The following is a 26,858-nucleotide window of genomic DNA, read 5'->3' as shown; positions in this document are numbered from 1 at the left end:
CGTGTTTCCACGTTCTCGCGGACGTTCCTGTAAGCCAGTCCAAGTCCCATTTGGGGTTCCCACTAGTTACGGGCTGTCCGTAAATGAACAAAAGACAGATGCAAGAACCAGAGCCCCCAGGGTGTCCTCTGTCCCTTACAGCGCGCCCACAGGCGGCCACAGAGACGGGGTCACGCAGACTGTTTCTTGTACGCGACGTTACTCTAACGCATGCCCAGAGGTCAGTCTGGAGTGAAGAGGGGGAGGACGGGGTGTGGCCTTTTCTCTGCCAAGTCATGTTTTAAAAGAGAGAGATCTACAGTCTAAGCTTTCTGGCGTGACCCAAAGAGCACAGCCCTGTCCTCCTCCCAGCAGAGGCCTCTGCTTCTGCCCGCAGCCGTCTCAGTCAGTGGTGGAGAGAGCAGGGCACGGAGGCGCAGAGTGATCTCGGGGTGACCAGAGCCAGTGGGGGGCCCGCTGTCATCCGGTCACACATACCAGGCGCTCGGGTGGCCTGAGCGTCTGGGAGCACTGGCTCCCCCTGGGCAGGGTGTTTGCTTTGACCAACGAGCCGTGGAGAGAGGCGTCTACAGAGTGAGTGGCCACAGGAGCGGGACCACAGCCTGTCTCGCTGACACTCTTGGGGGGGACGGTCCACAGGCGTGTCAGACGGTGTGCTCGCAGTGCTGTCCATCGTCTCCAGGCACGGGTTCTCAGCCTTCTGTGCTTTCCCAGGTGACACACTTGGGGTCCCGGCTCGGGTGCCCCCATCACCTGAAAACGTCGGTCTGTGGCCGCCAGCTTGTGCGGTGGCCGCCACCGTGCATAAGTGGCACTGTGACTCCTGGTTGACTTAGGATTCCGCTGGGGTGATGATGCCTTTCTCCCTACTCCCCTCGCCATCCGTGCCCGGAGCAGGAGACGAGGACCACTGACGGCTGGTCCTCCATCCCAGCGTGGTCCAGCCGAGCCCAGGTAGGGGCAGCCCCCGCTAGCAAACTCCCCAAAGACACACATCATGTGACAAAATAATTCAACTAGCGATCGCTCAGTGTATGTCAGACGCTGGTTTTCGAGGGCAACTCAATGTCACGGTGGTGACCGACTCTCTGTGTCCTAGTGCCATAGAGCCGCTGAGGCCTGGCTGGCCCCGGGGGCTCTTCCCCCGCCCTTGCCCCAGACCTGGCCCTTGGCGGTCGTCACCTGTACAGTTACCCGACTGAGAACTCAAAGGCCTCCCAAATGAGGTTTTCAGTCTTCTCACCTGGACTCTCGCTAGCTTCCCTTGAGGAGCTGGCCCCTCGCTTTGCAAATGTGACTCCCCCACGTGCTTCAGCCCTGCTGTAGCCCGTGGGCGGGTGTGTGCCCAGATGTAGCCCCCGCCACTGGGGGGATGGGAGGGGCCTGGCGGGGCCAACACACGTCTTACCTGGTACATGGTGCACAGCCCAGGCTGGCTGCGGGCATGAGAGGGCACAGGGCTCCGTCTCTGCTTGAACCAGGGCACCTGCCAGGGGGACACAGAGTGGCCGTTGAGTCCATGCAGTGCCACTGGCAGAGCCCCAAGTCCTCCGGCAAACATCCCCTCCTGACCGGGCTTGGCAAATCCCTGCGCGGTGAGGAGGATAAGTGGGGATGGAGGTCGGAGGGTGAGGGCGTGCAGATGATGGGTGGTGACCACCGAGGGGACAGAGGAAGGAGGAGACAGCAGCAGGAGCCCCCGGCACTCCGGGGAGAGGAACGTCAGGAAAAAAGGAAGAAGAAGAAAGGTTTAGGGGGAAGTTCTGGAGCCCTGAGCCCAACTATGTGACCAAATGTTCTTAACATTGGAGCAGGCACCAGACCTGTAAGATTTTGGACAGACAAGCGGAGGAAGCACCTTCTAGCCCGAAGTGACACGCTACAGGGCTTGTCAAGTCTACACCGGAGTAGAGAAGTTTCCCAGCTCTCCTGGGACAGGTTTCGATCTCCTGCAGCCGGTGTGGGAGCTTCTGTATGGGATTTACAGGAGAAACCACCGTTGTTCTGCCATGGTCACTGTGCTCTCTCTGTCGGCCCTCCCAGCTTTCAGATACATGGAGGAGAGAGAGGGAGAGAGAGAGAGGAAGGAGAGAAGGCACCTTACGGTGGTCAGGAGATAAAACCGACAGAAAGGATTTTAGGAGATGTCTCGAGTTGGCTGTGGATTACATGGATTTTATAAAGCAGGTTACTGGTGGGTTATGTGTGCAGTGAGCTGTGGTTACGCACAGGAGAATGTTAGCGTGTCTAGAAGCATTACTGTGAACTGCACACGGAGCTTCCCGAGGCAGATCTGGGGCGAGCGTGCCTACAGCCCACCCCTGCTCTTCCCCCCGTGGGAGCCGTGATTTCTGTCCCAGCAGGACAGACTGGTGACTTCAATCCCAGGCACGGAGTTCTGCCAGAGTGAGACAATTGTTTATGTCAACATCTCAGGGGACGAGGCTTCGGTGGCTTCTGCCTTGATGAGGCCTGGTCGTCCCCACAGGCTGGGAGCCCCCCTCCCCCAACTGGTGGCAGATGGGCAGGTCCACATTATACTCTTGCCCAAAAGGCCAAGAAGAATTTTGTAACTCATGCTCCCCCTACTGAAAACAATGCCCCTTCTTAATGAGGGGGACCAGCTCCTTGGGCTGCTTCCAGGTTGCTCTGGGGATCCGTGTGGAGCTACCCACCCTCCCCCCATCCCTGGCACTTGGGGCTATGAGCGCTGCTGCCATGCAGGCCGCCCACGCCAGCACGGGGAGGAGCGGGAAGATGGGCCTTCTCTCCTCAGGTGACAGCAGAGGGACGAGGCACTCCAGTGGCCATGCTCGCCTGACCTCCCGTACAGATGCAGGAAGGTGGCTCGGGCACTGAGTGTGCCCCACGGGGCTGCGGGGACAGAGGTGAGACGTGCCTCTCAGAGGAGCCCTCAGTGGTGGGGCTTCCTCAGAAGAGTCCTGGTGCTCTAACTCTTCCTACCTTTATACTACTTCCTCTGAGGCAGGACCGCTCGGGGCAGTTAAGAGTGGGGTGGGAGGGACCCACGGAGACACTCTTACCCTTTCTGCGGGTTCTATGGTTCCTGAGGGCTAACAGGAGGCCTAGGGTGGGGACTCCCGCCTGGGATACGTTCCCTCCGATGTCAGCCCCAGCTCTCCATCAACCAGTCAGCCTTGCCTGTCACCAAACATCTCATCCTTCGACCAAAAGGAAAACCAGTGACATTTGTCACTGTACATGCTGTGAACGGACATAGTGGGCAGTGAGTGAGGACAAGGGCAGGTGAACACATCCAAATTAATTGTGTATTTGCTTTTATTTCTAGTTCATCCTAGACCCAACCTTATCCATGACCTTCATGCTCACCAGCATCCTTGGGAAGATCCCGTACCCTGCCGTATCCAGATTCCCGGGGTTCCTAGGGTGCTGGGACACAGCCTCAACAGGGTGCACAGGCGGGTGGGTCTCTCATGTGCCCAGTTGCCTGGGAAACGCCGCCGACTGGGCTGTGTCCCCCCACCCCCCACCCAGGGAGAAGAGAATCTGTTCTGCACCCACACTACCCCCAGAGCGGGACGGCGCTCTCCGACGAAACTGAACCCAGCCAGCGGCATAAACACAGCCAGGATGGACCAGAATGCTGAGCTGTCCCCGGAGAGAACAGAACCTCTCTGTGCAAAAGCACACGAGTGAGATGCTGCCTCCGTGTGCCGAGGGGGCGGCGCTCAGCCCTACACTCACCTGTGGGGTGTCACGTCAGGAGCCAGCGAGATCACCCGTAACAAATGCACTTCATGGGGGTGGCAGGGGGGACCCCAAAGAAGACAACTTGAAAAATTCACGTGTGGTTAGTTCAGCACCCGTTCTGTTACAAAGTTTAATGAGTCCGTGAAGGAGGAAACCCACGGAGCAGAAGCTGATCCAACAGGCGCACAGACACCCGCAGGAGGCTCTCGCCATCAGACACATGACCTGATGCCAGGGTGTCGCTCACACAGGGGTGTGGCAGGACTGCCCGGAGCAGGGCCACTCGCCCTAACGTGGATCTCACCCACTGAAGCCACGGGACCCTGGACTTGGAAGATCTGGGGACGACGGGCGTAAGCTGCCTACAGCCGCAGAGTCGCCGACCCAGAACCCACCAGAGCGCCGACACTTCACAGAGACGTGCCTGGGGGGAGCCTCAGAAAGCACGGCCGGAAATACACCTGCCACATCGCAAGTTCTCTAGAGAGAGCCGGGCCGAACCTCTTGGCAAAGTGACGCACCAGACGGACGGACGGCCAGATCATGGGCACACAGCCTGGCACGGAGAGTCAACCTGCTTTCGTGTGCGTGGCCGTGCTCCTGGGGGCGGGAGTTCTCCACCGAAAGGGTGTGTACGGGTCCCCAGGCCCCGGACTCGGGGGGTCAGGCTCCGCATGGCCGGGGGGGCTCCCCCGGCTTCCTACCCCATCCCTCCTGCTGCCTCCGAACGCTGCACTCCCCACAGGATTGCAGAACATAGCTACAAAATTGGGATGTTATGTCAACAACGAAGGATTAAGTGATGGTAGAACTAAAACGTGTTAAATGAAGATGCAGTGGGGAGAAAACCAGGAAACATAACGTGGTGGTTAATTTACGAGATCGGTTGTACCGCGGAGCGGTAGATGACAAATGGCTTTCATCCTGTATGATCAAAATTAGAGGCACAGAAACCACCCTGAGTGCCGCAGGATGGGAGGCTGGGAGCAGGTTACCCGGGGAGCTCAGCTGTGAAGTCAGGACAGACAGACACAGCCATCCGTGGGGACAAGCTTTCGTCTGGAGAAATGAGAGAGTGGCCTGTCCCCCCGCCTTCCTACTTGGGGACGGCCCAGGGGCACATCAGTGTGTGCCGCTTAGTTATTTCATAAAACCTCACCCCTTCCAGATAAGAAGGAACAAGGGCAGTTTCCAAAGCGAATGACTGGTCTAGGCTTTGGCCACCGTACCCGTGTGGGCCACGGAGGGTGGGAGTTGAGGTCTGACAAGGGGGCAGTGGGCGGGTCGTGTCCACAAAGACCGCATGCACTTTCTCCTTCATCCTAAAGGCCTGCCCCCTGCCCCTGAGCCCCACAGCCCCGGGAGCTGGAAACCTGTTCTCTGGAAAAAGACAAGAGAGCCCTTGTTTCCTCCCCCAACCAGGGAGCACGTTCTCTGTGAATGCACTCTCCATCCACGGCTCTCAGAAGAACATCCCTCAAGGAATTCATAATGCACGTTCCTTGAAGGTCAGCTCCCGGCCTGCAGGAGGGTGGGCGTGGGCCATGCATTCCGAGGATGGGGGGAGGGGAGGAGCCCCACGCGGCTTCGGGGGAGGGGGGCAGCGGAGGGGCCCAGGGACCAACAGCCCCCTTCCCAGGGGCCCGGCCTTCAGCCTTGCAAGATTCCAGCAGGAAAAACCTACTGCAGACAGACAAGCAGAATAATTGCTCCCCCCCGACCCCCCTGCATACTTTACACCCCAGGTGGGGCAGCTGACGCTCAGGCCTTGGGGGGGGGCCCTTTCGGGTCTTGTGTACCTGAGACAACCGTTTGGAATGACAAATGTGGAAACATGAAAAGGGCTTTTAGGAATGATAATCAGGCCCTTTGCTTCTCTTCTTTTCTCAAGCTTCGACCCAAAGATCTTTCTATGCATGCAGAGCAAAGCAGGAAGAGAAACAAACCCACGAAATCACCCGAAATCACCCGCAGCCACCGGGAAAGACCCCAGAATCCTAGGCCCCGTGGGCGTGTGTGGGCGGAGAGGGCTTAAAGCTCAGGTCTCCAGTGTTTCAGAGCAAACAGCGTCCACAGCAGAATAAAGGCTCTGAACAGACACCAGTTTCCAGTTCTCCACACGGGAAGGCATCGCGGGCCTGTGTTTCCAGGACACTATGTGACGACGTGTGCAAACCTAACGGGTTTCTCTGGCATCAAAAGGCAAGGCTGTTCGTTTTCAAATCTGCTTTATTCAACATTCAGTACTGAACAGAATTGATACTTCAGAAATCCTAAAACAATTGTTTAAACATGGTTTTCATTTTTTCAAAATCCTGGGAAAATACTCCAATTCCTCTGGCTCCCTGATCATCGGACAATGCTATTTTGCAAAGTTGATGCCTACATCTGAGATGAATCTTTTCTCTGAAAGTATGAGAGGGGATAAGAGCCTTAAAGCAACCGTGGCTGTAACTCTACATGAAGGAGGAAAAACACGCACCAACGTTCACTCCGGTGTATGTGTCCATTCTGAAGTAAAGTCAATGATTGATACCAGTGCATTCACAATTTTAATTTAGACCATAACCACCGAAACAAAGCTTGTTTTATAATATGTGCTACACAGCGGTTTAATCTTTTCTGCACAGTGTAAATGTTTTCCTGTTCCTTGAGTGAAGCAGAAGAGCTTAAACTTCCCAAACCGGCAAAGCCACATGCACAGGAGGGCTTGGAGGGACAGCCCGGCAGCCAGAGTCGGGTGCGGTTTGATAGCTGTGCGCAACAGCAGCGTCAGAAACAGGTCAGGTGACCACCACGTCGGGGTGAGGACAGACCCAAAGTCCAAGCAACTGTCTACAAACACAGACCCCGAGAGAACCAAGCGGAAGGTGGACTGAAGACACAGCAACTGTTAGTGGCCAGAAGTCATGACAAGTGTCCCGTGAGAGATGATGGCACCTGGAGGCAGATGCCAGGGACCCACGAGCCACACCTGAGCCTCCAGGAGCCCTAATTCCGGCGCCGCCAAGCTGCCCTCCCATTTATGTTCAACGATTTTACCATCATCAGTAATTTTAAAAAACTGTGGTCAGAAACTAAAGCAAATTTTAGAAACGCCTTTAAATTCGCAAGTCAGGCCCCTGCTCCCTACTTCACCCAGAAGAATCTTTACGTTCCCAAGACTTTCAGGGCCAGCGCGTACACAGCCAGAGGGAAAGCTGCATCGTCTGTGTTTTGTGAACACAGCCAATGAGCCCGGCTGTCTTGAAAAAACCCTCTCTTTCCCGAAGGACCAGCTAAGACAAGACCGGATAAAGGCGCAGGACACGCTATGCGTTTGCTGCAGCAAAGCCACCTGGGACAGCCCTCTGACGGGCCGTTGCCGCAGATGTGCCTCCAGGGGCCGCGGCTGGGAACTGGGCTACGACGGGAGCCTTTTCCCTCCTGATACGATTTGTATCTACAGAATATTTACATAGTGAAACTTCACAGACTCTCTCTTCAAATTAATGCAGTAACAAAATAATACGGTTTTGATTCATAAGCACGCAAGGATCCCTCCAGCCCTTTCCCCTAAATAACTCGGATAAAAGACACAATTTGCTCAAGGCGAATTTAAATTTCGAGTTTGTTCAGAAGTCCTCAATCGCACGATTGTTGCAAGACAACGCAAAGCTAGCAGCACGGACTCTGAGGAAAATGAGCACAATCCCATGTCGACCCCAAAAGCGTGGGCACAGAAGCAGGATCAGCCACAGAGCCCCCGAGTGCGAGACACTGGAGGACGGAGAATGTCCACATATGCACAGCACACCCCCTCGAGATGCAGAATTCAGAATGTTCTTGCCCTCCTGGGCCACATCCTGAAAGCGTCCCCCACGGGGAGGGGACAGAGGCCGAGCTGTGCGGGAATGCAGCGAAAGCAGCGACGCAGCCCCCCTCCCTCCCCGTCCGCGGCCGCAAGCACGGCCAGCACGGCCAGCAGCTGGACGGCCGAGGGGCTCCGCCAGCATCTCCGCCTCGGCTTGGCTCACCTGCTGACTTTCCTTCCTTTTCCTTGTCAACTACCGCGGACACACGTCCCATGTGCCCCCAGTTACTCCTCAGAGCTCACCTTGCCTGAGCCCCGCTTGGGCACACCCCTGTCACCGCCAAAGAAGCGCCCGAGGGAGTCGAGGATGCCCGTGTCCCTGTGCCTCGGGAGGAAGGCGTGCCTGGCGTGGTCCATGGCACTCGCTGATGCCAGGTACTTGGATCCGTGCCTCTGGGAGGGTCTTTTCTGTGACGCCATCACATCCAGGCCCTCGGGAGTGGCTGCACTGTCCTCTTGGATGGTCTGGAGCTCGTCTGACTCCGAGGGCCTGTCTTTGAAGGTGTTGTCCTCTCTGCCCGGAGCATCTCGGGAAAAGAGGCGGATCAAGTGGGGGCGGCCCCCGGGGTCAGCTGGGTTGGCGTCCTGCCAGGCATTCTTTGGGTCCGCTGTGCGCTTGGAGTCTGTCACCGCTGTGTCCTGAGAGGGGGTCCCATTGTTCTGCTCCACATCTGCCTCCCCTGCAAACAACAGTGAGACATGAACACGGGCCGTGCAAAGCAGAGCGAGGGACAAAGCCGCTTTCTTCCAGGGCGAGGGACCTGCCTGTCTCCTACCAAAGCCACGGAGAGTGAGCAGGGCCGGCAGGCGAGGTGGCAGCCCCAACGGCTTCTCGCAGGGCCTGACCTGCCCCGAGCATCCTACCTGTGGGTCTCGTCTCAGCGTCCCTTACTCAACATCTGGCACTCCAGGCCAAGCACACCCTGCTTCCCACGGAAGCGGCCGGCGTGGACACGGCCGTCACCCCTGGGTTTTCCCACGGCCGCACGGGGACAGGCCAGGACTGTGGGACGCTCCACCAGTGCCCAAGCCCAATGCGCTGGGAGCACGAGGTATTTTTAGCGTACTTGATGAAAATGGAACTTCCCACGTCTTTCTGCAATGCATGCCCTGAAAAAATGGGCATTTAGAATTCTTTAGTTTCCAGATCCCACAGGAGGCCTCTTGCTCCAGAGAACGCTTATTCAGGACATGTCCATGTGGCTTTTCTGCGAGCAGCCACAGTGGTAAAGTCTGAAGTGGGAACCGCCTGTTCCATGGGCTTCACCATCCCTCAGCTCTTACACACAGACACAGACAGAGCCTTTCCTTCCAGAACGGCCGTACCCCCATTCTGCCCTCAAGGTGCGAGTCAGGTGTAAGTGCACGTCCTCTCCACACCACCCCTAGTTACTTACCTAGAGAAATTGTGGGTTCACTCACAGGTTCCTTAATACCAGCCACCCACCCACCCAAATACCCACCAGTCTGCTCCCTGACCCTCACCCAACAGCAGCGTGCACTTAACCACTCATCTGCTCAGCTGCCTGCTTAGTCACCTGCCCCCAACCACCCACGGCTCCATCTACAGATCCGTCCACCCAGCTACCACCCCACCCAGTCACTCACCATCCTTCTACCCACCCAGACACCCAACAACCACCCACCGTCCCACCCAGCCTCCCACCCACCCAACCTCCCAACCACCCACCCACCTGGCCATTCAACCATTAGTAAGTGTGATGTACTGAGCTAGATGTTTGGGCTTCAGTAATGAACAAGGTGTGGTCCTTGTCTCATGAACGCTGATGGAAACGAGTGTTATGAAATGAGGAGTTCCCAAAATGGCATGTCCCCATCCTAAACCCCTGTCCCTATGCATGTGATCGTGTTTGGAAATAGGGTTTTTTGTAAATATAAGCATGGTAAGATGAGGTTGTACCGGAAGAGGGCGGGCCTAACCACACGGCTGGTGTCCGTATGAGAAAAGGAGCTTTGGACGGAGACACAGACGCACAGGGCAGGGGCCGTGTGATGGTGGCGGGGACACAGGGATGCGGGGACACGGGGACGCGGGGACGCCAGAAGGTAAGAGGCAGGGGGTCCTCCCCAAGGGCCGGCAGCAGGAGCACAGCCTTGCGGATACCGGGTCCCAGACTCCCAGCCTCCAGAGGGTGAGAGAGGAAATTCCTGTTGTTATAAATCACCTAGTTTGTGCTCATGTGTCACTGTGGCCACAGGACACAAATACAGTGTGTACCTTCACAACCAACCTGGGATAGCTAGGCCAACAGAGCAGGGTAAAGGGCTTCAGGAAGGCCCCATGAGAGATGGAATGAGTGGGCCGAGGGCACACTGGGGTGGAGTGCGGCTGCCTGTATAGGGGGTAGACGCCCGCAGAAAGACCTGGAGCCAGAGGGTTGGTGAGAGGAGCAGGCGAGTGGGAGGCCCAGGCGCCTGGTCAAGACTGCACAGGCCTCAGGGCCAGAAAGGCTCCAAGAGGGACCAGAGACCCCTGTGGGATGTGGGCGGGACCAGACTTCCGGGTAGAAGGTGGCTGGGCCTGCAAGTGAACACAGGCGGGAGGGACCGACGGCCATGGGAGAGACGAAGGTGAGGCCACGGAGGTCCCCTTGCAGGGGCCAGGAGAAGCCCAGCAGAGGCAGTGGCCTCTTCCTTGCGTCACACATATTCTCGGAAGTGTGTGCGTCGACAACATGCACTTTCACTAACACATCGGTCACTAACACATGGTCACTAACACATCGGTCACAGAAGGCAGATGGTTCCACGCTCTTTCACCAAAATCACATTGGTCAGGAGATGGCCCCATGGATGACACCCATCAGGCAGATGCGATCATCACCCATGTCTCCAAGGATGAGGGTGTCACCCCCAACGTATGTCCTCACTGTTTGCCAGGGACAGAGTTCAAGGCAGACACCTGGCACTGGGACCACCGTGACCTCACTCAGGCCCCTGTGGGACAGCACGCGGCTGGGAGGTGCACCCAGGCCTTAGGGACACGTCACTTAGAGCACGGCCCGTCGTCTCCGACCACTGATGAACTTGAACCCCATAAGAGCACAATTATTTCTAATGAGTCTACTAAATGCCTCTCTGCCTCGTAGTCACAGACCAAAACCACAGCTGGGGTCAAGCCCTAGGTTTTTGCAGGGGTGCGTGGCTAATTTATACGTTGCTCCAGAAATAGGGTCTGAACCTCTAGCTCTGCTTTATACTCTGTGGCTAATATGAATTAATGCAAATGTGCTAGAGAAACAGAAGCTGCATTGTACATAATTAAACGCATTAACAAAACACAAGCACATCTGAATACTAATACAAGTACAACAGTTGGGCTTTGTGTCCCTGAATAGGGCTGTTTGTGAGGCGCAGAGAAGGGCGTTCCTGTCCTAAAAGGAGCTTCTCTGAGCACAGGGGCGCGGGGAGCGGTTGAAATCTGTGGATGAGCAGCATTTCTGGTTGGGATGAGAGCAGTTTTAATTTGTTAATTAATATCAGCTTTCATCGAGTTAAAGCCCAATGCCGAGTTTTTTTTTTTAATTTTTTTTTAAAGATTTTATTTATTTGACAGAGAGAGATCACAAGTAGGCAGAGAGGCAGGCAGAGGGAGAGGAGGAAGCAGGCTCCCCGCTGAGCAGAGAGCCCGATGTGGGGCTCGATCCCAGGACCCTGAGATCATGACCTGAGCCGAAGGCAGAGGTTTTAACCCACTGAGCCACCCAGGCGCCCCCCAATGCCGAGTTTTTATTTCGACTCTAACTATGGAGCTAAGTGCTTGGTGCACGATTAGGGAGGCATGGGCTGGATTCTGCCAGGACACGTGGTTAGAATGCTCTAGCATTGTTCAAATTCTACAGGAATTTGCAGTAAAACTTCTTAAAAAAAAAAAAAAAAGCCCACCTCAATCCAATTGCTAGAATGACCTCCAGAAAACTTTGGTGGGAAATGTCCGGGACTTCCGAAAGCAAGGCTGTTAAAATCCCAGAATGGCTTCCCGGGGCGTCTCTGAGGAACAGAGACGTCACTCATGCCAGAGTGGCTCTGGAACAGAGACGCCACCAAGCAGGATGCTGGTACTGGGGCAGTGGCGTGTGCGGTTAGTAAGGCTCAACCAGGTCAGAACCCGAGCAAGACTCCGTCCGGAGGTCACGGTGGCCCCATTTCCACCTGTGAGTCCGGCTGTCTTCCACCCATGGAGCCCTGGCAGGCAGGTGTCCTAAACCCTGTGGCTTCTCCCCCTGGATTATATCTTACTTGACTGACCGCCTTCTTCCCTTATTTTCCCTTTTCTTTTCTTTCTTTCTCTCTCTCTATTGCTCTTTCTTTGCCACTGTTTGCTGGGGTTTCACTCCACCATCATTGCTGGTCCATAGACTCCAGCCTCTCTTGCGGGATTCCCTTTACCCACAGCTGCTGGGAGCGCCTGCACGAGGCCTCCCGGTCCACGCCCCTTGCGCGGGCCCCAAGTGGCTCCCCACTGCCACGTGCTCCTAGCAGAGGTTCAGCTGTTGTTCTGTTCTCGATCCAACAGGTGCCTGCACGCAGGGATGTATTTGAGAGAGAGGCCACCCAGAGCCCTGGGAAGGGAGGCCTTTGCTGCCTGGTCTGGGTGTTCCAGATTCAGTATGGACAGCCCTAGAAGCGGGTGGTTTTAGGAGCCCCTCTGTTCATATGAGGAAACAGATGCTGGAGTGTTACACAGGAGTTGGTGGGGAAGTTGATGTTGGCCCAGGTCTGTGATGGGGACACCATGGCTCTGGGGGCCTCACACCTGCTCTCCCTGCCCCGACGGGCTTTACCTGCAACGAGGTGTTTGCCTTTAAGAGGAAGACTTCACTGTGGAAAACTGGCAGCTACACCACATGTGGGTCACAGCTGCTTCATAGAACAGGGCTGCGGGGAGAGAGACGGCCTTAGCAGAGAGCCACCTGGCCCGAGTGTAGAGCTCAGCCAACGACCCCCCTGCCAACAGGAGACCCAGCTGCACCCACCTGTGGACTCTGCAGCTGCAGGAGGGGGTGTCTCCCTGCACGCGCCCCTGCTCAGCCACAGCAGCCACTCCCGACTTAAAACAGGGGTGTGCATTGGCAGAACACGTTCGGGAGGGCTGAACACCAAAACAAGCTGACTTCGGGAATCCTGTATCGCCACTCCGGCCAGACGGGCCACCCCTGAGCACACAGGAGCTCGGGGTACATTCTTCTCCGTACTTGTTTGGAAAACTCGCCCTCTGTAACCAGAGCAGGACACACACCCAATACCCCTGAGACTGTCTCAAACAATGGGATGACAAATGGATTATTGTCCCTATGACTTTTTATTTTTGTTTACTTACTTTCTTAAAGACTTTATTTATTTATTTGAGAGAGAGTGAGAGAGAGAGAGCACGGAGTGGGGGAGGCGGAGGGCCCAGGAAGAGGCAGAAGCAGACTCCCAGCTGACCAGGGAGCCCAATGTTGGGATCGTATCCCAGGGGATCCCCTGCTGGGATCATGACCCGAGCCAAAGGCAGGTGCTTAACCGACTGCTCCATCCAGGGCCCCAATATTCCTACTTTGCAAAGCAGAGTATGTATCTCACGCTCTCCTCCAATGCACCCATGGAAATCGAATTTCATGAATAACTTCCATCAAAACTGTGCACGTGTGTGTGCGTGTGTGCACACGTGAGTGTGTACACGTGTGCATGCATGCATGTGTGCATGTGTGTGTGTGCGCGCACGCGCGCATGTGTGCATGGGAGAAAAAGTACAGATGTCAAGCCACAGTCCGACGGAGAAATCAGAAAGCAGAGGGTGGCTGCTGATTCTGCTTTCCTTACCAGGTTGGTGGAGTGGCGAGTTAGTCACTGTCCAAATACCCAGGTGTGCATCTTAATGACAGCACAGAGTGCACTGGGGGGCCCTGCCCCCTCACCCCCACTGCTGGGTGCAGTCACTGGGGAGGAAAGCTTAACCTCGGACCTGCCGAGCATCACGGACCTGCTACAATGGGTAAGGGTTGCTTCCCGCCCGCAGAGATGCTGTCGCTGGGTGGGGACCCAGCACTTTTCGTTCCTTCGCATGGACTTGGGAAGCTGCACCCATGCCATGCTGAGCCTGTGGGGTGCGGCCGCTGTGGGCACGACCCCGGCTGACCTCCTGGGTCTGTGCCTCTCTCTAAATGCCAAGTCAATGCCAATAACGGCATTTATCCAGTTACTTGGAGCATGACTCGACTGCTCACGGAACCAGAATAAACCACCAGGAATCACCTCTGTGAATGCAAGTCCCTCTGTTAAATCGAACTCAAATGAGAAACTTCTACTCGGAAGATGTGACCATGCCGACTTTCACATTCTCTCCTCTGAGCAGACATCCAGAAACACTACACCGAGGGGTTTGTCCAATAAGGACTTCACTTGGGTCGTTGAATAACGTTTCATATGCAAGGCTGATCAGGTCTTCAATGAGGCAGAAACAACGAAAAGCCATCATCACGCAGCTGATCAGCGGTTTTGCCAACATGACACTGTAGCGTGTGCGGTAGAGACCTGCTCGCCCAGGCTGTCGCTGTCGGTTTATTTTGCTTCTGTGCGCCATTCCCTCCGGACGGCGGGGCGGACCTCCCGGGCCGGGGACGTGCTGAACCCGCGGGGTGGCAGACGCCTCTCCATCCTTCTGTCTTGGGACTTGGGCAAGCTATTACGATGCCCGTTAGAGCGTCAAGAGAAAATACGTAACTGCCATAGCCTCGCTCAGTTTCACTACAGAAAGGAGATCTCGTACTGAAAGACCAGGAAAACCATCTCTGAATGAAGTTGTAGATGAATTTGGGTCACTTTGGACTCTCCTGCCAAGAGACTGCTCCATCTGCCCCCGTCTCCCCGGCCCTGTGAGTGACCTCCATAGAGGGCAAGGCTGGGAAAGCACGAGGAAGCCCCGGGTCTCCGGCACACCTGAGATCCAGATCCAATTCCCTGGCAAACACTCCAAACCCCCAGACACAGCTGCTTCTACTTTAGACCCACGGCTCTCACTCTGCCACCGACCAGGACATCTCCCCACGGAGCAGCTCTTGTGAGCAGTTCTCCATATGTATTTTTTTCTACATGACATCCTTCAAATATTTGGACAGAAAATAAAATGTGATTTTCATTTTGAGGGATCAGACTGGTTTTATCCATTTTTTTACCTTGGCTTCTAAAAGTATCTCTTCTCAGGGCGTATCTGCTTAGGTCCCACACCCAGAGTCCAAGTCTGGTTTGTTGGAGTGGCGTTAAGATCTCATAAATGGCCCCAAACCCCACAGAGTCCCAACGGAACTGATTTAATGAGTCTGTCCTCCGTCACTGGGCGTTTTCATCCAAGGAACTAGGACTCTCCCTGGTTTCATAACGCAGGTCCCCAGCCTGCAGTCCGAGCCCCTCCCTGTGCTGGGCTCATACACCGTGGGCCACGGTCTCTGCGGCCCCAGAGGAGCCCGCCCGGAGTCACGGCTTCTGTATCTTGTCTCAGGCCCAGAGGACCGATGACTGCTAAGGGTCAGTGGGACTCCTAAGCCTAACTCTTGTACAACGAGCTAGGAACAAGCATTCTTAGACATGCAGGCAGTAGCTGGACAGAAGGCTCCCGACCAGCCCGCACCACTTTCTTGTCTCCCCTGGGTCACGCACCTCGCGCAGCCCTGCTTTCGATACTGTGTGGTACCCATGGAGAAGGGACCCCGAGATCGCAGGGACCCTGCCTGGAGAAAGCTCTAAATGGGGCAGCCAGGCCCCTTCCTGGGCCAGAGAGGGCATCCGCACAGTGACGGGGACGTTGGCGCCGGGACACTCTGTGACTTTATCTAAATGCACAATGGCAAAATTCAGACAAGCTGCATGCTCTGTTTTCTGGCTACACGCAACAGCACTTTTCTCCTGAGTGATCCACAATCTGCTTTCCTAGCTGCCGGTCCCTTCAGGAAGTAGTACCCAAAACTAAGTCCACACATCGAAATGCGCCCGCGTGTCCTCTTTGTCATAACCGTTCAGATGAATCCTTAGTTTCTAGCTCGAAGTCACAGCATGACCTAGATTAAAGGGGCCATCGCTATGAAATGAAGCCATAGAACAGAGATCTTCAGTGATCTCGTCTCCAACTGGTTGTTTGTAAACTCATGCTTTAACTTTCTCCCTCACATGTTTTTACCTGGTGATATCTTAAGGATCCCCAAGATGGCTGAAGCCATCATAGAGTCGGGAACACCACAGCTGACCTGAATTCAGGTCCTCTGTTGACAGGCCCAAGTTCACGTCCTTCAGAGCGGGGGACTGAAGTCACGTGCCATCCCTTACAGTCAAGAAGAGCTTGAGAAACCGAGATGGCTGCAAAGAGCTCAAGAGACGTTACCAAAACCTCAGACCCTCGCAGAAGAGCTCCTACTTCCAAAATAACCGACAGAAGGGGCATCGACTCCTGCAGCCCAGGGAGAACCATCCAGAAGCCCAGGACTGTAGGTGGAAACAGGACAACACTGACTCCTCCAGAGGTCTTCCTAAATCCTGACCGCTAATGTCGGCGGGCAGACGGCGTGGCTCTCCTGTTTCAGGACTTTTATGGAAGGCAGTTTTGCCGACGAGCACATCACCCTCCGGAGCACGTCTGTCCGCCTTCCGGTGCGTCCAGCTGTGGGAGCAGGTCCTCCCCGAGCCGGCCCATTGCTCACCGCTCCGAACACCAGCTCCTTCAGTGAGAACCTGCTCCATTCCCCCAAGCAGAGACCGCAGGAGAGCTGGAGAAACGCACTCAGAGACTGTGACCCCCTTTTAGACCCGAGGCTGGGCCAGAGGCCCATCTTCACTGAAGGTATGAAATTCGTCATGAGTTACAGCAGAACGAAATTTCCAGGCTGCTTTTCCATGAAGGAGGCATTTTCTGTTGCTGTTACTGCCTGTTTTCTAGGGTTTTTGCCTGGACACTCTAGGCCTGGAGGTGCGAGCTCCCCACAGTGGGGGAGGGTCCCACCACCAGAGTCGAGGTTACAGACTCTCCTTGGAGTCTTGGTGAGGACTGACTGAGAAAAAAGCGCCTGGACAGCAGAGAAGCGTAGTTCAGCTCCCTGAACTTGCCACAACCAAGTGCGAAACTAAACACCTGCCGGCGTGCGGTTCTTACCGGTAGGCGCGCTTCACGGCTGATGCTGGGAGCCGCAGCTGTGGGCTCAGCCCTCCCGCCTCGCCCCGAACCGGCTCCAAGCAGGACCAGGCAGCCTTCCTGCGACCCTGTCACTGGGGAACCCCTTCTCCCTCTCCTGAGGACTGAGACCAAGAGATGGGGGTGTGGGCAGGGCTTTGGAGGTAGAGGCAAAGACCCCTCCCCCATCTAGGGCCAGAAATACCCCGTTTCTAAGCAAGGCTCTTCATACCGGGCATGCAGGTGTGTTAAGGGATAGAAAATTTTGTCCCACTGGTATGACGGGCCCCAGAAGGAGCATCTTGCCAGGTCTATGTGTGGACCATCAGCCACTGCCTGCCAGGGAGGGGGCTGGAGGCACCAGGCTGGGCACCAAGCGTGTGGCCCTGTGGGGCTCTGATTAACCCTGAGGCCAGCGCCCCTGGGGGAAAAGCCCGGGGCCAGCAGCAGGGGGTAGCCCACAGGCTCTGCAGCATGGACTTGGGAACCACTGCCCCTGCCCGAGCCCCCAGCTCCCACCCTGGAGACGGAGGCAGGTGAGGACCACTTTCCAGCAAGGGGCTGCCTTCCATCAATGGCCACAGGCCAGGCTTGGACGGAACCTCACTCTAAAAAGACAACGACATGTGGGGCCTGGGGGGCTCCATCGGTGAAGCGTCTGCCTTTGGCTCAGGTCATGACCCCAGGGTCCTGGGATCAGGCTCCAGAGTCACTGGGCTCCCTGATCGGTGGGGGACCTGCTTCTCCCTCTGCCTCTCCCCACTGCTCATGCTCTCTGGCACACACTCTCTCTTTCTTGAATAAACACATAAAATCTAAATAAATAAATAAATAAATAAACAAACAAATAAAAAGACGGCGACAAGCATGCCGTCCAGTGGAGCAGAGGCTGAGGTGGGAGCCCATGCTAAGTGCACATGACCGTGGTTGGGCTGTCGGTTTAAGGAGAAGGGGCACCGGGGGTGCCTGTGTGCCTCTGACCTGGCCGGGTTGGCCCCTCTCTGCAGAGGAGCTGGTGGGGCGGGGGAGGGGCTCGGGGGATGGTGGGGGTTGGGCGGGTAGAGCCGTGGAATTTGGGAGCGTAGGCCAGAGCTCAAGAGGACCCTCCTTGTTTGTGGAATACTTCTGTCCCTGGCCCGCTGTGCTGGGGTCACCAGGGAGGGGACGGAAACAAAGAGGCCTATGGTTGTGGCCTGTGGATTTGCTGCGGCAGAAATTCTGCATCTATGAGAGGCGCGTGGCCGCCCTCCAGGCCACGCTGGGATATCTTGAAAACTTTTCCACAAACGAATCTTATCAACCCACCCATCTCAGCACGAAAGCCTCCTTTGTGTATCCAGAACATATAGTGTTTATTTGCTCTAAATTGCTCTAAATTCCTCCCACAGCAGGAATGGGGTCACAGGAGAGGCAGCCCGGAGGGTCGGGCCGGGCTCCACTGTGAGTCCGGGCCTCGCAGGGCCCGAGTTTCTTCGTCTGACAAGGTGGGTGCAAGCGTCCCAAACACAGCTGGTATCCAGATGTGACTCGGACAACAGCCCGGTATGCACACCTGTTCTGTGCCACGAGCAGCCTCTGTCGGTCCCTGCTGCAGCTCTGCACCTGCCACCAACGGGCCCGGAGAGGCTGCAAGGTTCCTCCCACAGAAGTGGCATCACAGGAACACTGAGCTGCTTTTCAGGGGGGCGTGCGATCGCTGAAATGAGAGTATTCCTGTCTCTACATCTATTTTTGCCGGGGGGGGGGGGGGGGGGCTCAGTAAGTCCCAGGGGAATTAAACTGGATCTGCACTGTGAAGCCACAGGCTGGCTTACGTCAAATCCAGTTGACTTTGGCTCTTGGTCCCACCACCTACTCTGTGGCCTCGAGCACGTGAGCTCATCTCTTCAAGTCCCGAGGGCCTCTGCTGCAGAGCAGGGCGAACTGTTGGCGCTCCCCCACCACGCCGCTCTGACAAGTCCTTGAGGGGCCCATGACAAAGTGTCTTAGCCCTGGTGCATGGTGACTGGCCATCAGTCAGGGCTTCTGTTACTGTGGCTGTCGCAGTATTTAAAAAAAAAAAAAAGACTCTGGCAATACCTGTGCATAACAGTAAGAGCCTATACAGCTTTCACCCAGCCACCCATCTGCCCACCCATCCACTCGTGCATCCATCTGTCCACCCACCCACCCACTCTCCCATCCATGTATCCACCCACTCATCTACCCACCCTCCCATCCAACCATCCATCCATCCTCCTCCATCCACCCATCCATCCATCCTTCCATCCATCCATCCTTCCTTCCTTCCATCCAACCATCCATCCATCCATCCTTCCTTCCTTCCATCCATCCATCCTCCATCCACCCATCCGTCCATCCTCCTCCTATCCACCCACCCATCCATCCATCTATCCATCCATCCTTCTATATATCCTTCAATCCATCCTTCCTTCCTTCCTTCCTTCCACCTATCCATCCTCCATCCATCCATCCATCCATCCATCCTTCTATACATCCATCCATCCATCCTTCCATCCATGCATCTACCCACCCAATACACGCTTCATTCCTATGTTAGGCAGAAGTCTAAGAATGGCCCCCAATAATTCTCATAATTACCAAATTCTCTTAGGTAATTCTTAAAAACCTGTAAAAGTGATGAAGTATCCCTTGTGATTGTTATATCGCATTGAAAACAGAAGATTATCTGAGACTATTTAATCCAACCACAGGAGCCTTTTGGAGGCAGAGAGTTTCTGCAGTGGGCAGCCGGCGCGGAGGTTAGAGGGGCTCCCAGGCAAGCCATAAGAGACGGGCAGCAGCATCTCGGGCTTCAGAGATGGATGGTCTAAGGGCAGAGATGGGGCTCCAGCAGCTGAGGGTGACCCGGAAGGCAGCCAGCAAGCAAATGGGGACCCGATCCCCATAACTACATGGAACTGAACTCTGCGAACAACCCTCGTGAGCCAGGAAGTAGATTTGCCCCTGAGCCTCCAGAGAAGAGCTGGACCCGGATGACACCTTGGTGCCCGCCTTGCGTGACACTGAGCAGAGGACACGTGCCAGCCAGCCTGGACTTCTCGCCATGGAGCCAGGAGCCCCAGAAGGATTGTTTTCAGCCACTAAGTGTGTGCTGCCTGGAGACACCGCGACAGAAAATGACACATGGCTACTGTGGGTCGGGGGGCGGGGCTGAGCGGCTGGAAGTGAGCAGAAGAGTTCCGGCCCCTTGTACAAGCTCTCAGGTTAGGAGGTAGGAATTAACCCCATAATCTCATGGATAACCACACGCAGCTTTACACGAAGGAAGGAATCTAGCTGTGGGAGGGCCTCAGGGCCGGGGGAGGGCTTGGGGTCAGAGAAGCTTCCCTGTGACTGTGGGTGAGCAAGGGTTCTCCAGACGCCATGGCACTGGGGCTTTGGCAGAGAAGACAGCGGGCACCAAAGCTGGAGTTGGGAGGGGCCCGGACTGTGGCAGGGACCCCAAGGCCATGTGCAGCGGCCAAGGAAGGTGGGAGGGAGGTGGCGTCCTACTGGAAGCAGCCTTTGCAGCAAGAGTGCATCTGGGTGCTGCTTCGACTCCCTCGCTGTGGGGCTGCGGGAAAGACAGTCACCTGCCAGGAGACGGAGGGTGGGAGGGACAAGGGCCTCCTGGGACAATGTGGGCATTGTGTGCCGTTTGGTGATAGCTTGATAGTCACCCTGCTGCTCGTGACTCCTGGACTCCGTCTCGTCCTCCTGTGTGTGTGTGTGCCCGCGTGCATGTGTGTGTGCGCACATGCGTGTGCAGGCACACGGGTGCTGGGGGACAGGCAGGAGGGGAGGCTGGTGTGCCAGGTCCTGTTTGTGCTTCCGTGCTACTACAGAACTTCCGCCCTGTTAGAAAGTTCTGCCGTTCGTTGAGCACAGGTTTGTTTCCTTTTGTTAGTTTGGGGATATTGGAAGAAAGATTGAGGCAAATACTAGCTTTACGAGATTGTGTCTGTCTCCCATGCCCTTCCAGGCACCCCCCCACCCACCAACAATGCTCAGGCTCCTGCGTGTGTGCATTCTCGGGTGCCCTCAGGAGCCCCTGGGAGCCCATCTCCAGTCGAAAGTGCCACCTTCCCAGGGCGATGCCGTCTGTCCTCCAGGCCTCGCTGACCTTGGGCTTCTGTGACCACCCTCCTCCCAGCTCTCTTTCCCTACTTCCAGACTCTTTTCCCTGGGTCCCGTGCCATCCAGTGTTGGCCCCCACCAGGCCAGCAGCTGATCCCCGTCCTCCACACCGCCTGCCCTTGGGCTCTGAGCACCACACACTCTCGCTCCTTTATCCGGAGGAGTAAATAGGGATGTCACATCTAGGGACAGACTGAAGGCTGAGGGAAAGGCAGAGGGGGCTCGCGCCACAGCAGGCACCCTATTTCCGAGGACTGGCTGATCAAGCACACGGACGCCCTTCTCCGGTGATGCCCTGTATTCAGGAGTGTGTCCAGGGTTTGGAGAGACTGGCCAGTGGCGCAGAGACTGCTGGAGGGCCTGTTTTTGTAAAACTCTCCAGCACGGCTCCTAGCGGTCCTGGCGGAAGGTCGGCGAGCAGGAAGGGGGAGTGCATTCTGCTGGGCTCTGCAGGAGGGACGCAGAAATGAGTTAAGAATAGACCCTCCGGGAGAGTTCTGGCTATGCTGACTGGCTCTGTGACCGCGGTGGGGGATCAAACCTCACCTTTCCCGGCAGAGTGCCAGTACTCTTTAGAGAGGCTGTTCTGTACAACTGAGGTGTCTGGGGTCCCACTGACACCCGACAAGAGTGGGCACATGCCAGGCACTGGTGACGGATGGGACGTGGCCCCACGGGAGGCGCCGGGAGAGCAGGCCACCAAACTGGCCTCCTGAGTCAGCTCCACAGAAAGCCACTAGTTCGGATAGAAACACTGTTGCATTGGCCGGTTATTTCCAGACAAAGTCAAAGTCACAGCGGCGAGTCATAAAGTCATCCATAGTCCCCCCACCAAGACTACATGCAAATTAAGTGTTCAAACCATTGTGCAAATGATGCCTGGGTCGGCGCCAGGGTCCATAATCAAACCCAGTCACTACTGTTGGAAGAACATTCAGCGCAGCACCCAACGATCAATGCCTCGAAGGGTTCATGGATCAGTATTACCTGCACAGAAACTGAGTCTGCGTCAGAATTCTTAGGTTAAAGGACACAGAAACATCAGCTCAGTTTAAAGGAAAGCAGCACGGTAGCAAGTAACAGAGGTGGGTGAACTCCAAAATACCAGCTCAGAAGCACGAGAGAGGCAGCCTCTCAAAGAACTGATGGGACGACGGGTTCTGCCACACCCCCTCGTTGCCATGTGGGGACCACAGGGAGCACACAGCTCTGTCCCAACTGGCCATGCAATCGGCCCAGACAATCTGACCCCACAGCACGCAGCGAGTAGAGACGCCAGCCTGTTTCCTGATACCCTATTGCGTACCTTCCCCTAACACTTCAGGACTAGTCCTGGGAATTAGACAAACGGAAGGCCCCAGATCTGTGATTGCTTTGCTCTGCCTTATACTCCCACCTCCCCAGGGCTTGGAAGGGAGCAGCTGCGATGTATGGGTGCACGCGTGTGGGCATTTGTGCTCACGGACGCACACACGCACACAAGCAAGTGTCTGTGCACTACTCGCTGACCGGAGGAATTGTTCACCAGTGAATTCATATGGTGGGTGCTGCTGTTAGCTTCTCATGTAACAGATTTAAGGTACAAGAAGTTTTATGACTGTTTCACAGGCGGAGTTCTTCATTTCTGTTCTATTCTGAGCATAAATCAACACGGTTTCCCTGAGTTAGCAAGGCAGTCTCCTCATCAGTGATGTAGAAGGTGTTGGCAAACTTTGCCCACGACCAGATCTGGCCCATCTCCTGTTTCTGGATAGCCTGCAGGCTAAGAATTTTCTTTTTTAACCTTCTTAAATAGTTTGAGAAGAAAAAAGTAGTATTTCATGACACATGGAAAGGATATAAAATTCAAATTTTGGTGTCCAGAAATAAAGCTTCATAGGAACACAGCCAATGCTCGTTTACAGATGAAACCATCTGTAGCTGCTTCCAGGCTCCAAATACAGAGCTGAGTAAGCACTGAAGAGACCATATGTCCTGCAGAGCCTGAAATATTGGCTCCCGGCCCCCTTTACAGAGAGTTTGCTGACCTCTGCGATCAGCTGATTTTCAGCTCTAAGAACGGGGGGTATTAGGCAGCATTTAGAGGATATAGCACCGGGAGCTGAAGGTCACAACCTCTGGAGAAGTCACTGTGCTGTGAGCCCGAAGCACCAGCATTTACTTAAGTCCTTCTCTGGCCCCAGAGACAAGGACATATGGCTCTACTTGCTCTGGGCTTGAAGCTTTTGTGTCTTGACACATAAGGAAGTTTTAAAAAGGTAGTTGTTCTTAATGAATGAAATTAATCACAATTATTTTAAAACCAGATGAATGGGTGTGTTGCCGAAAGGAAGTCGGCTCTCTGGGATCATCTGTTTTTCATTCATACCCCAGGGCCACTCAGGAACGTCCGCGGGGATGCAGGGACAGAGAGCAATAAGCCAAACTCAGAAGTGGAAGGAACAGGAAGCAGGGCCTGATCTGCCCGGCCTGGGGGTCAGACGAAGCTGATTCTTAGACCCAGCCGTCACGTAGGAGCTGTGCGCCAGCCGCGGGCGGGAGGGAAACGGCGGTGATCGTGTAGCACCCGAGGGCAGAGCAGCGGAGGACAGGCTGGGGCCACGCGCTGGGTCTGAGTCCGTCTGCGGCTACGGAATCCACGCCTCATGTGGGACACGTTCGCAAGAAAAACTTCTGAGTTAGGAAGGTGCCCGGGGCCTCCCTGCTGGCTCCTGCCCATCACTGGCCCTGTTCTCAGCACGGCGAACGTCTGGTCACTGAGGAACTTTCTGCACAACATCACGTATAAGTGATACAATTCTAGTGACGCGTGCGTCGGCATCTAGCTGCCGTTCATCTCCATGCCGTCCATCTTTAAGAACCGGATGTCAGGGGTGACTGAAGTCACCTCTGACCGGTGATTTCGGCTCAAGTCCTGATCCCAGGGTCCTGAGATCGAGCCCCACCTTGGGCTCTGTGCTCAGTGCGGAGTTTGCTTGCAATTCTCTCTCTCTGTCCCTCTGACCTCCTGCTTATGCTCTCTCTAAAGAAAGAAAGAAAATCTTTTTTTTTTTTTTGAAGAACTTAATGTTATAATTTTCTTATCCTCCTTTTTTTCTCCCCTCTCAATTCTGAAGGTCGTTTGCTATCAGCTGATGGAAGCTGGCAGCTTACTTGGGAGAATTACTGGCAGAATGCCAGCAGAAACCCAGAGAGTGAGCAGCGGACCTTACGTCGTCTGAAACCAGTGAAAAGGTGTGGAGTTCCTACTAATCACAGCACTATTAAAAAAATGGTCAAACATGGAGCTACCTGATAGGGAGATGAAGAAACACCCATTCACAATAGAATGGAAATAACTATCACTTTACATGACCTTTTTGGAATTTTTGCTTGTTAAATGCATAAATATCCAACATTTTACCCGCAGTTGTTCCGAATTAAAGGAAGGAGGAAGTAGATGCACAGAACTCGGCCTTTCTCGTCCTTTCGGCCAAAAACACATGTTGCAGAAACCCTGTCTTTGGTCTTCTGAAAAGATCAGACACTTGGCATTGGACCGCCTTGCTGGGGCGTTTGCTGTGGTCTGATAAAGACGAAGCAGAAGTCCAGGATTTAACTGTTTTGACTGGCATCCCTTCTCTCAACTGAAACTCTATTTCCAGTCTGACCACCCAACCCCAGGAAACAGTCATGCTACTTTGTAACTGCTCAGGTTAGAATTCAGACTAATCAGGATGATACTTGTATCTTTCCTTACCTGTTACTGTGTGCTCTGTTTTGCAGGACAGGCATAATCCCTGGCTTACAGTGTAACAAATAATTGATACATTTACAGTTTGGTGAATGAGAGAGTTATTTTTAGGTCTTTTCTTGGGGACAGTTGCAGATCTGTACTGCAGCACTTTCTGTCCCTGGAAGCCAAGGAACAATGGTATCAAATGTCTGGCGCAGCAGAGACCAGGCTCTTTGCACAATGTCTGCTTTTCATGGCCGGCCATCCGGCACCCAGAGAGTCTCCGCCGTGCCAGCCTCGTACCAGCGCGTGACAGCGACTGCTAGTTTTTAAGGATAAAAATAACTTGAAAACGCTTCAGGTTAAGAAATAGTCAGTGAAATGCTTTAAAAAACTCAGGCAATAAAACATGATTATTCAGAGTGAGAAAAGGTGATGTGATGCTAGATAAATGGGGAGAAAAAAGACGTTCTAAGAGATTTATGAAAGCCTCAGGTGAACTCTCGTCAACTCACCTGCTGCTTAAACTATTCTTAGGCATGTGCTGTTTGAGCAAAGTGCATACTAATATACTTCTAGGGGGGGTTATTTTCTTTTTAGGAAATCACTTCAAGACCATTCATCACGATCCTATAGTCAGATGACCATTTAATTTCATAGGGTATATAACAGAAGAAACCAAAAATATCCCCTATCTACTCATCCAGTCGAAGTAGATACTTTTAAAGATTTATTTATGAAAACACAGTGGGTACTTAGGATAACCTATTTTATGTTTTGTTGCATGAACCTTGAACAAACTGATACTTTCATAAGGGAATTATCGTAAGTAGAAAGTCAGCATTTCCACATCATGAAAATAAGCTCATATCTATATTCATACGTGGGCACGAGTTACGAAATTCTCCAACAGAAATCAGTTCCCTTGAAGCTAACAGAAACGTGTAAAATCTTCCTCAGAGAGACAATGTGGTGACATTCCCACCCGTCTTGGGCAATCTCAGAGGTTAACCCGGTTACTGGTCCCGGAGCACCTAGGACAGAGTATGTGGTGTGACTCAGAAGACGGTTGTCACTGCTCGCTCTCATCACCCAAGGCCAGTGTCACTCACAGCAGGGCTGGGGTGGGCTGCCAAGTCCCCTCAGTCTGTGTATCTACACGAGTCCAAATGCAGCAAGCGCACTGTCCTTAGAAAGTCGTTTATTGAGACAAAGCTTTTTACCTCCCTGACTGCTCTGTGCCGTGTAGTGGACCCAGCAATTCCACGGTGTCATGATGGGAGCAAGTTACTTTCTCCCTCTGTGCTCCACGTGGGCCCAGCGCCGAGGGAGGACGGAGGTCAAACGTACCAAAGCTGACCTATTCACACCTGCCTCAAACACTGTCTTAACGGATGCCAGCCACATGCCCGAGCGTTCACACCACAGCGACCTCAATCCTCCCCAGTCTCTGCTTGACTTCTGCTGACCCGCACTCCCTCTAGGGCTCTGCCCCCCGCCCCCCCCGCCATTGTGTCATACACGGCCCTGGCCTGAGCCTCTGTCTCTGATCACCTCCGCCCTTGTCCTCCTGCCTGTGCAGACCAGCTCCGGCAGGACGTGGATCCCCACTCTGGATGCTGGTGGCCTGGGCTGATGTGCCTGCAATGGCTGGGCTTGGTGTGCCCACCAAGATTCTGTGCACTAACCTCGATCACCTGCTCACGATGCCTCGGGGCAAGAAGCCTGATCTGCGGCAGGACCCGGGGCCACCCAGGCCGACCAGGGTGGCCAGTAACTGCAGCACAGAGGGCAGGGAAGGCCTCCAGGGTGGCACTGTGTGGCCCGAGGACAACACAGGGAAATGTCTAGAAAGGCAAATTTGCAGAGCTGAGGATCACTCCTGCCATCACAGCTCTCTAGACTCCCCTCTGCAGATCTGCAGTCCCCGTTCAGCAGCACCCCTGCCGCTCAGCCTGGATGTGTCACCACCACACCGGTTCCCCCATGGCCCAATCTCTCAGACCCCGCCATGCTCGGGATCCTCGGCACTTGCGCACTTGCCCACCGACAAACCAAGACCGCAGTCCTAGCACCACCCACAGAATCCTCTTGCTACGGCAAGCGGTAGAGCGACTCTGTCCTGTCCAGCTCTGCCCTTGTCTCCTCGGCTCCCTGCTAGAAGCCCCAGAGCTCAGTTCAGAGTCCACCCTGGCCCCGGCCTTGCAGATCCTCTGGCGCTGGGGCACGAACCGTCCCGGAGAGCACCTTGCCCTGCT

General features: G+C 54.8%; 1 protein-coding gene across 4 annotated transcripts in view; it reads right to left on the bottom strand.

Annotated features, from left to right (window-relative positions):
• The window catches only part of MBP (myelin basic protein), a 102,667-nt gene that overhangs the window by 23,477 nt on the left and 52,332 nt on the right, over positions 1-26,858 (bottom strand). For 2 of the 4 annotated variants that reach the window (XM_032872200.1, XM_032872201.1), the window contains exons 4-5: positions 7,829-8,265; positions 1,409-1,486 (exon numbers count right to left, since the gene is read on the bottom strand). In XM_032872200.1, coding sequence (XP_032728091.1) covers positions 1,409-1,486; positions 7,829-8,265 — 515 coding nt within the window. The remainder of the gene's footprint in view (positions 1-1,408; positions 1,487-7,828; positions 8,266-26,858) is intronic. The other 2 variants (XM_032872204.1, XM_032872203.1) reach the window with 1 other exon arrangement.

This window comes from Lontra canadensis, unplaced genomic scaffold (assembly GCF_010015895.1).
Source record: "Lontra canadensis isolate GAN:19392208 unplaced genomic scaffold, GSC_riverotter_1.0 scaffold44, whole genome shotgun sequence".
Classification (NCBI taxonomy): domain Eukaryota; kingdom Metazoa; phylum Chordata; class Mammalia; order Carnivora; family Mustelidae; genus Lontra; species Lontra canadensis.
This window is presented reverse-complemented; position numbering and strand designations above follow the sequence as displayed.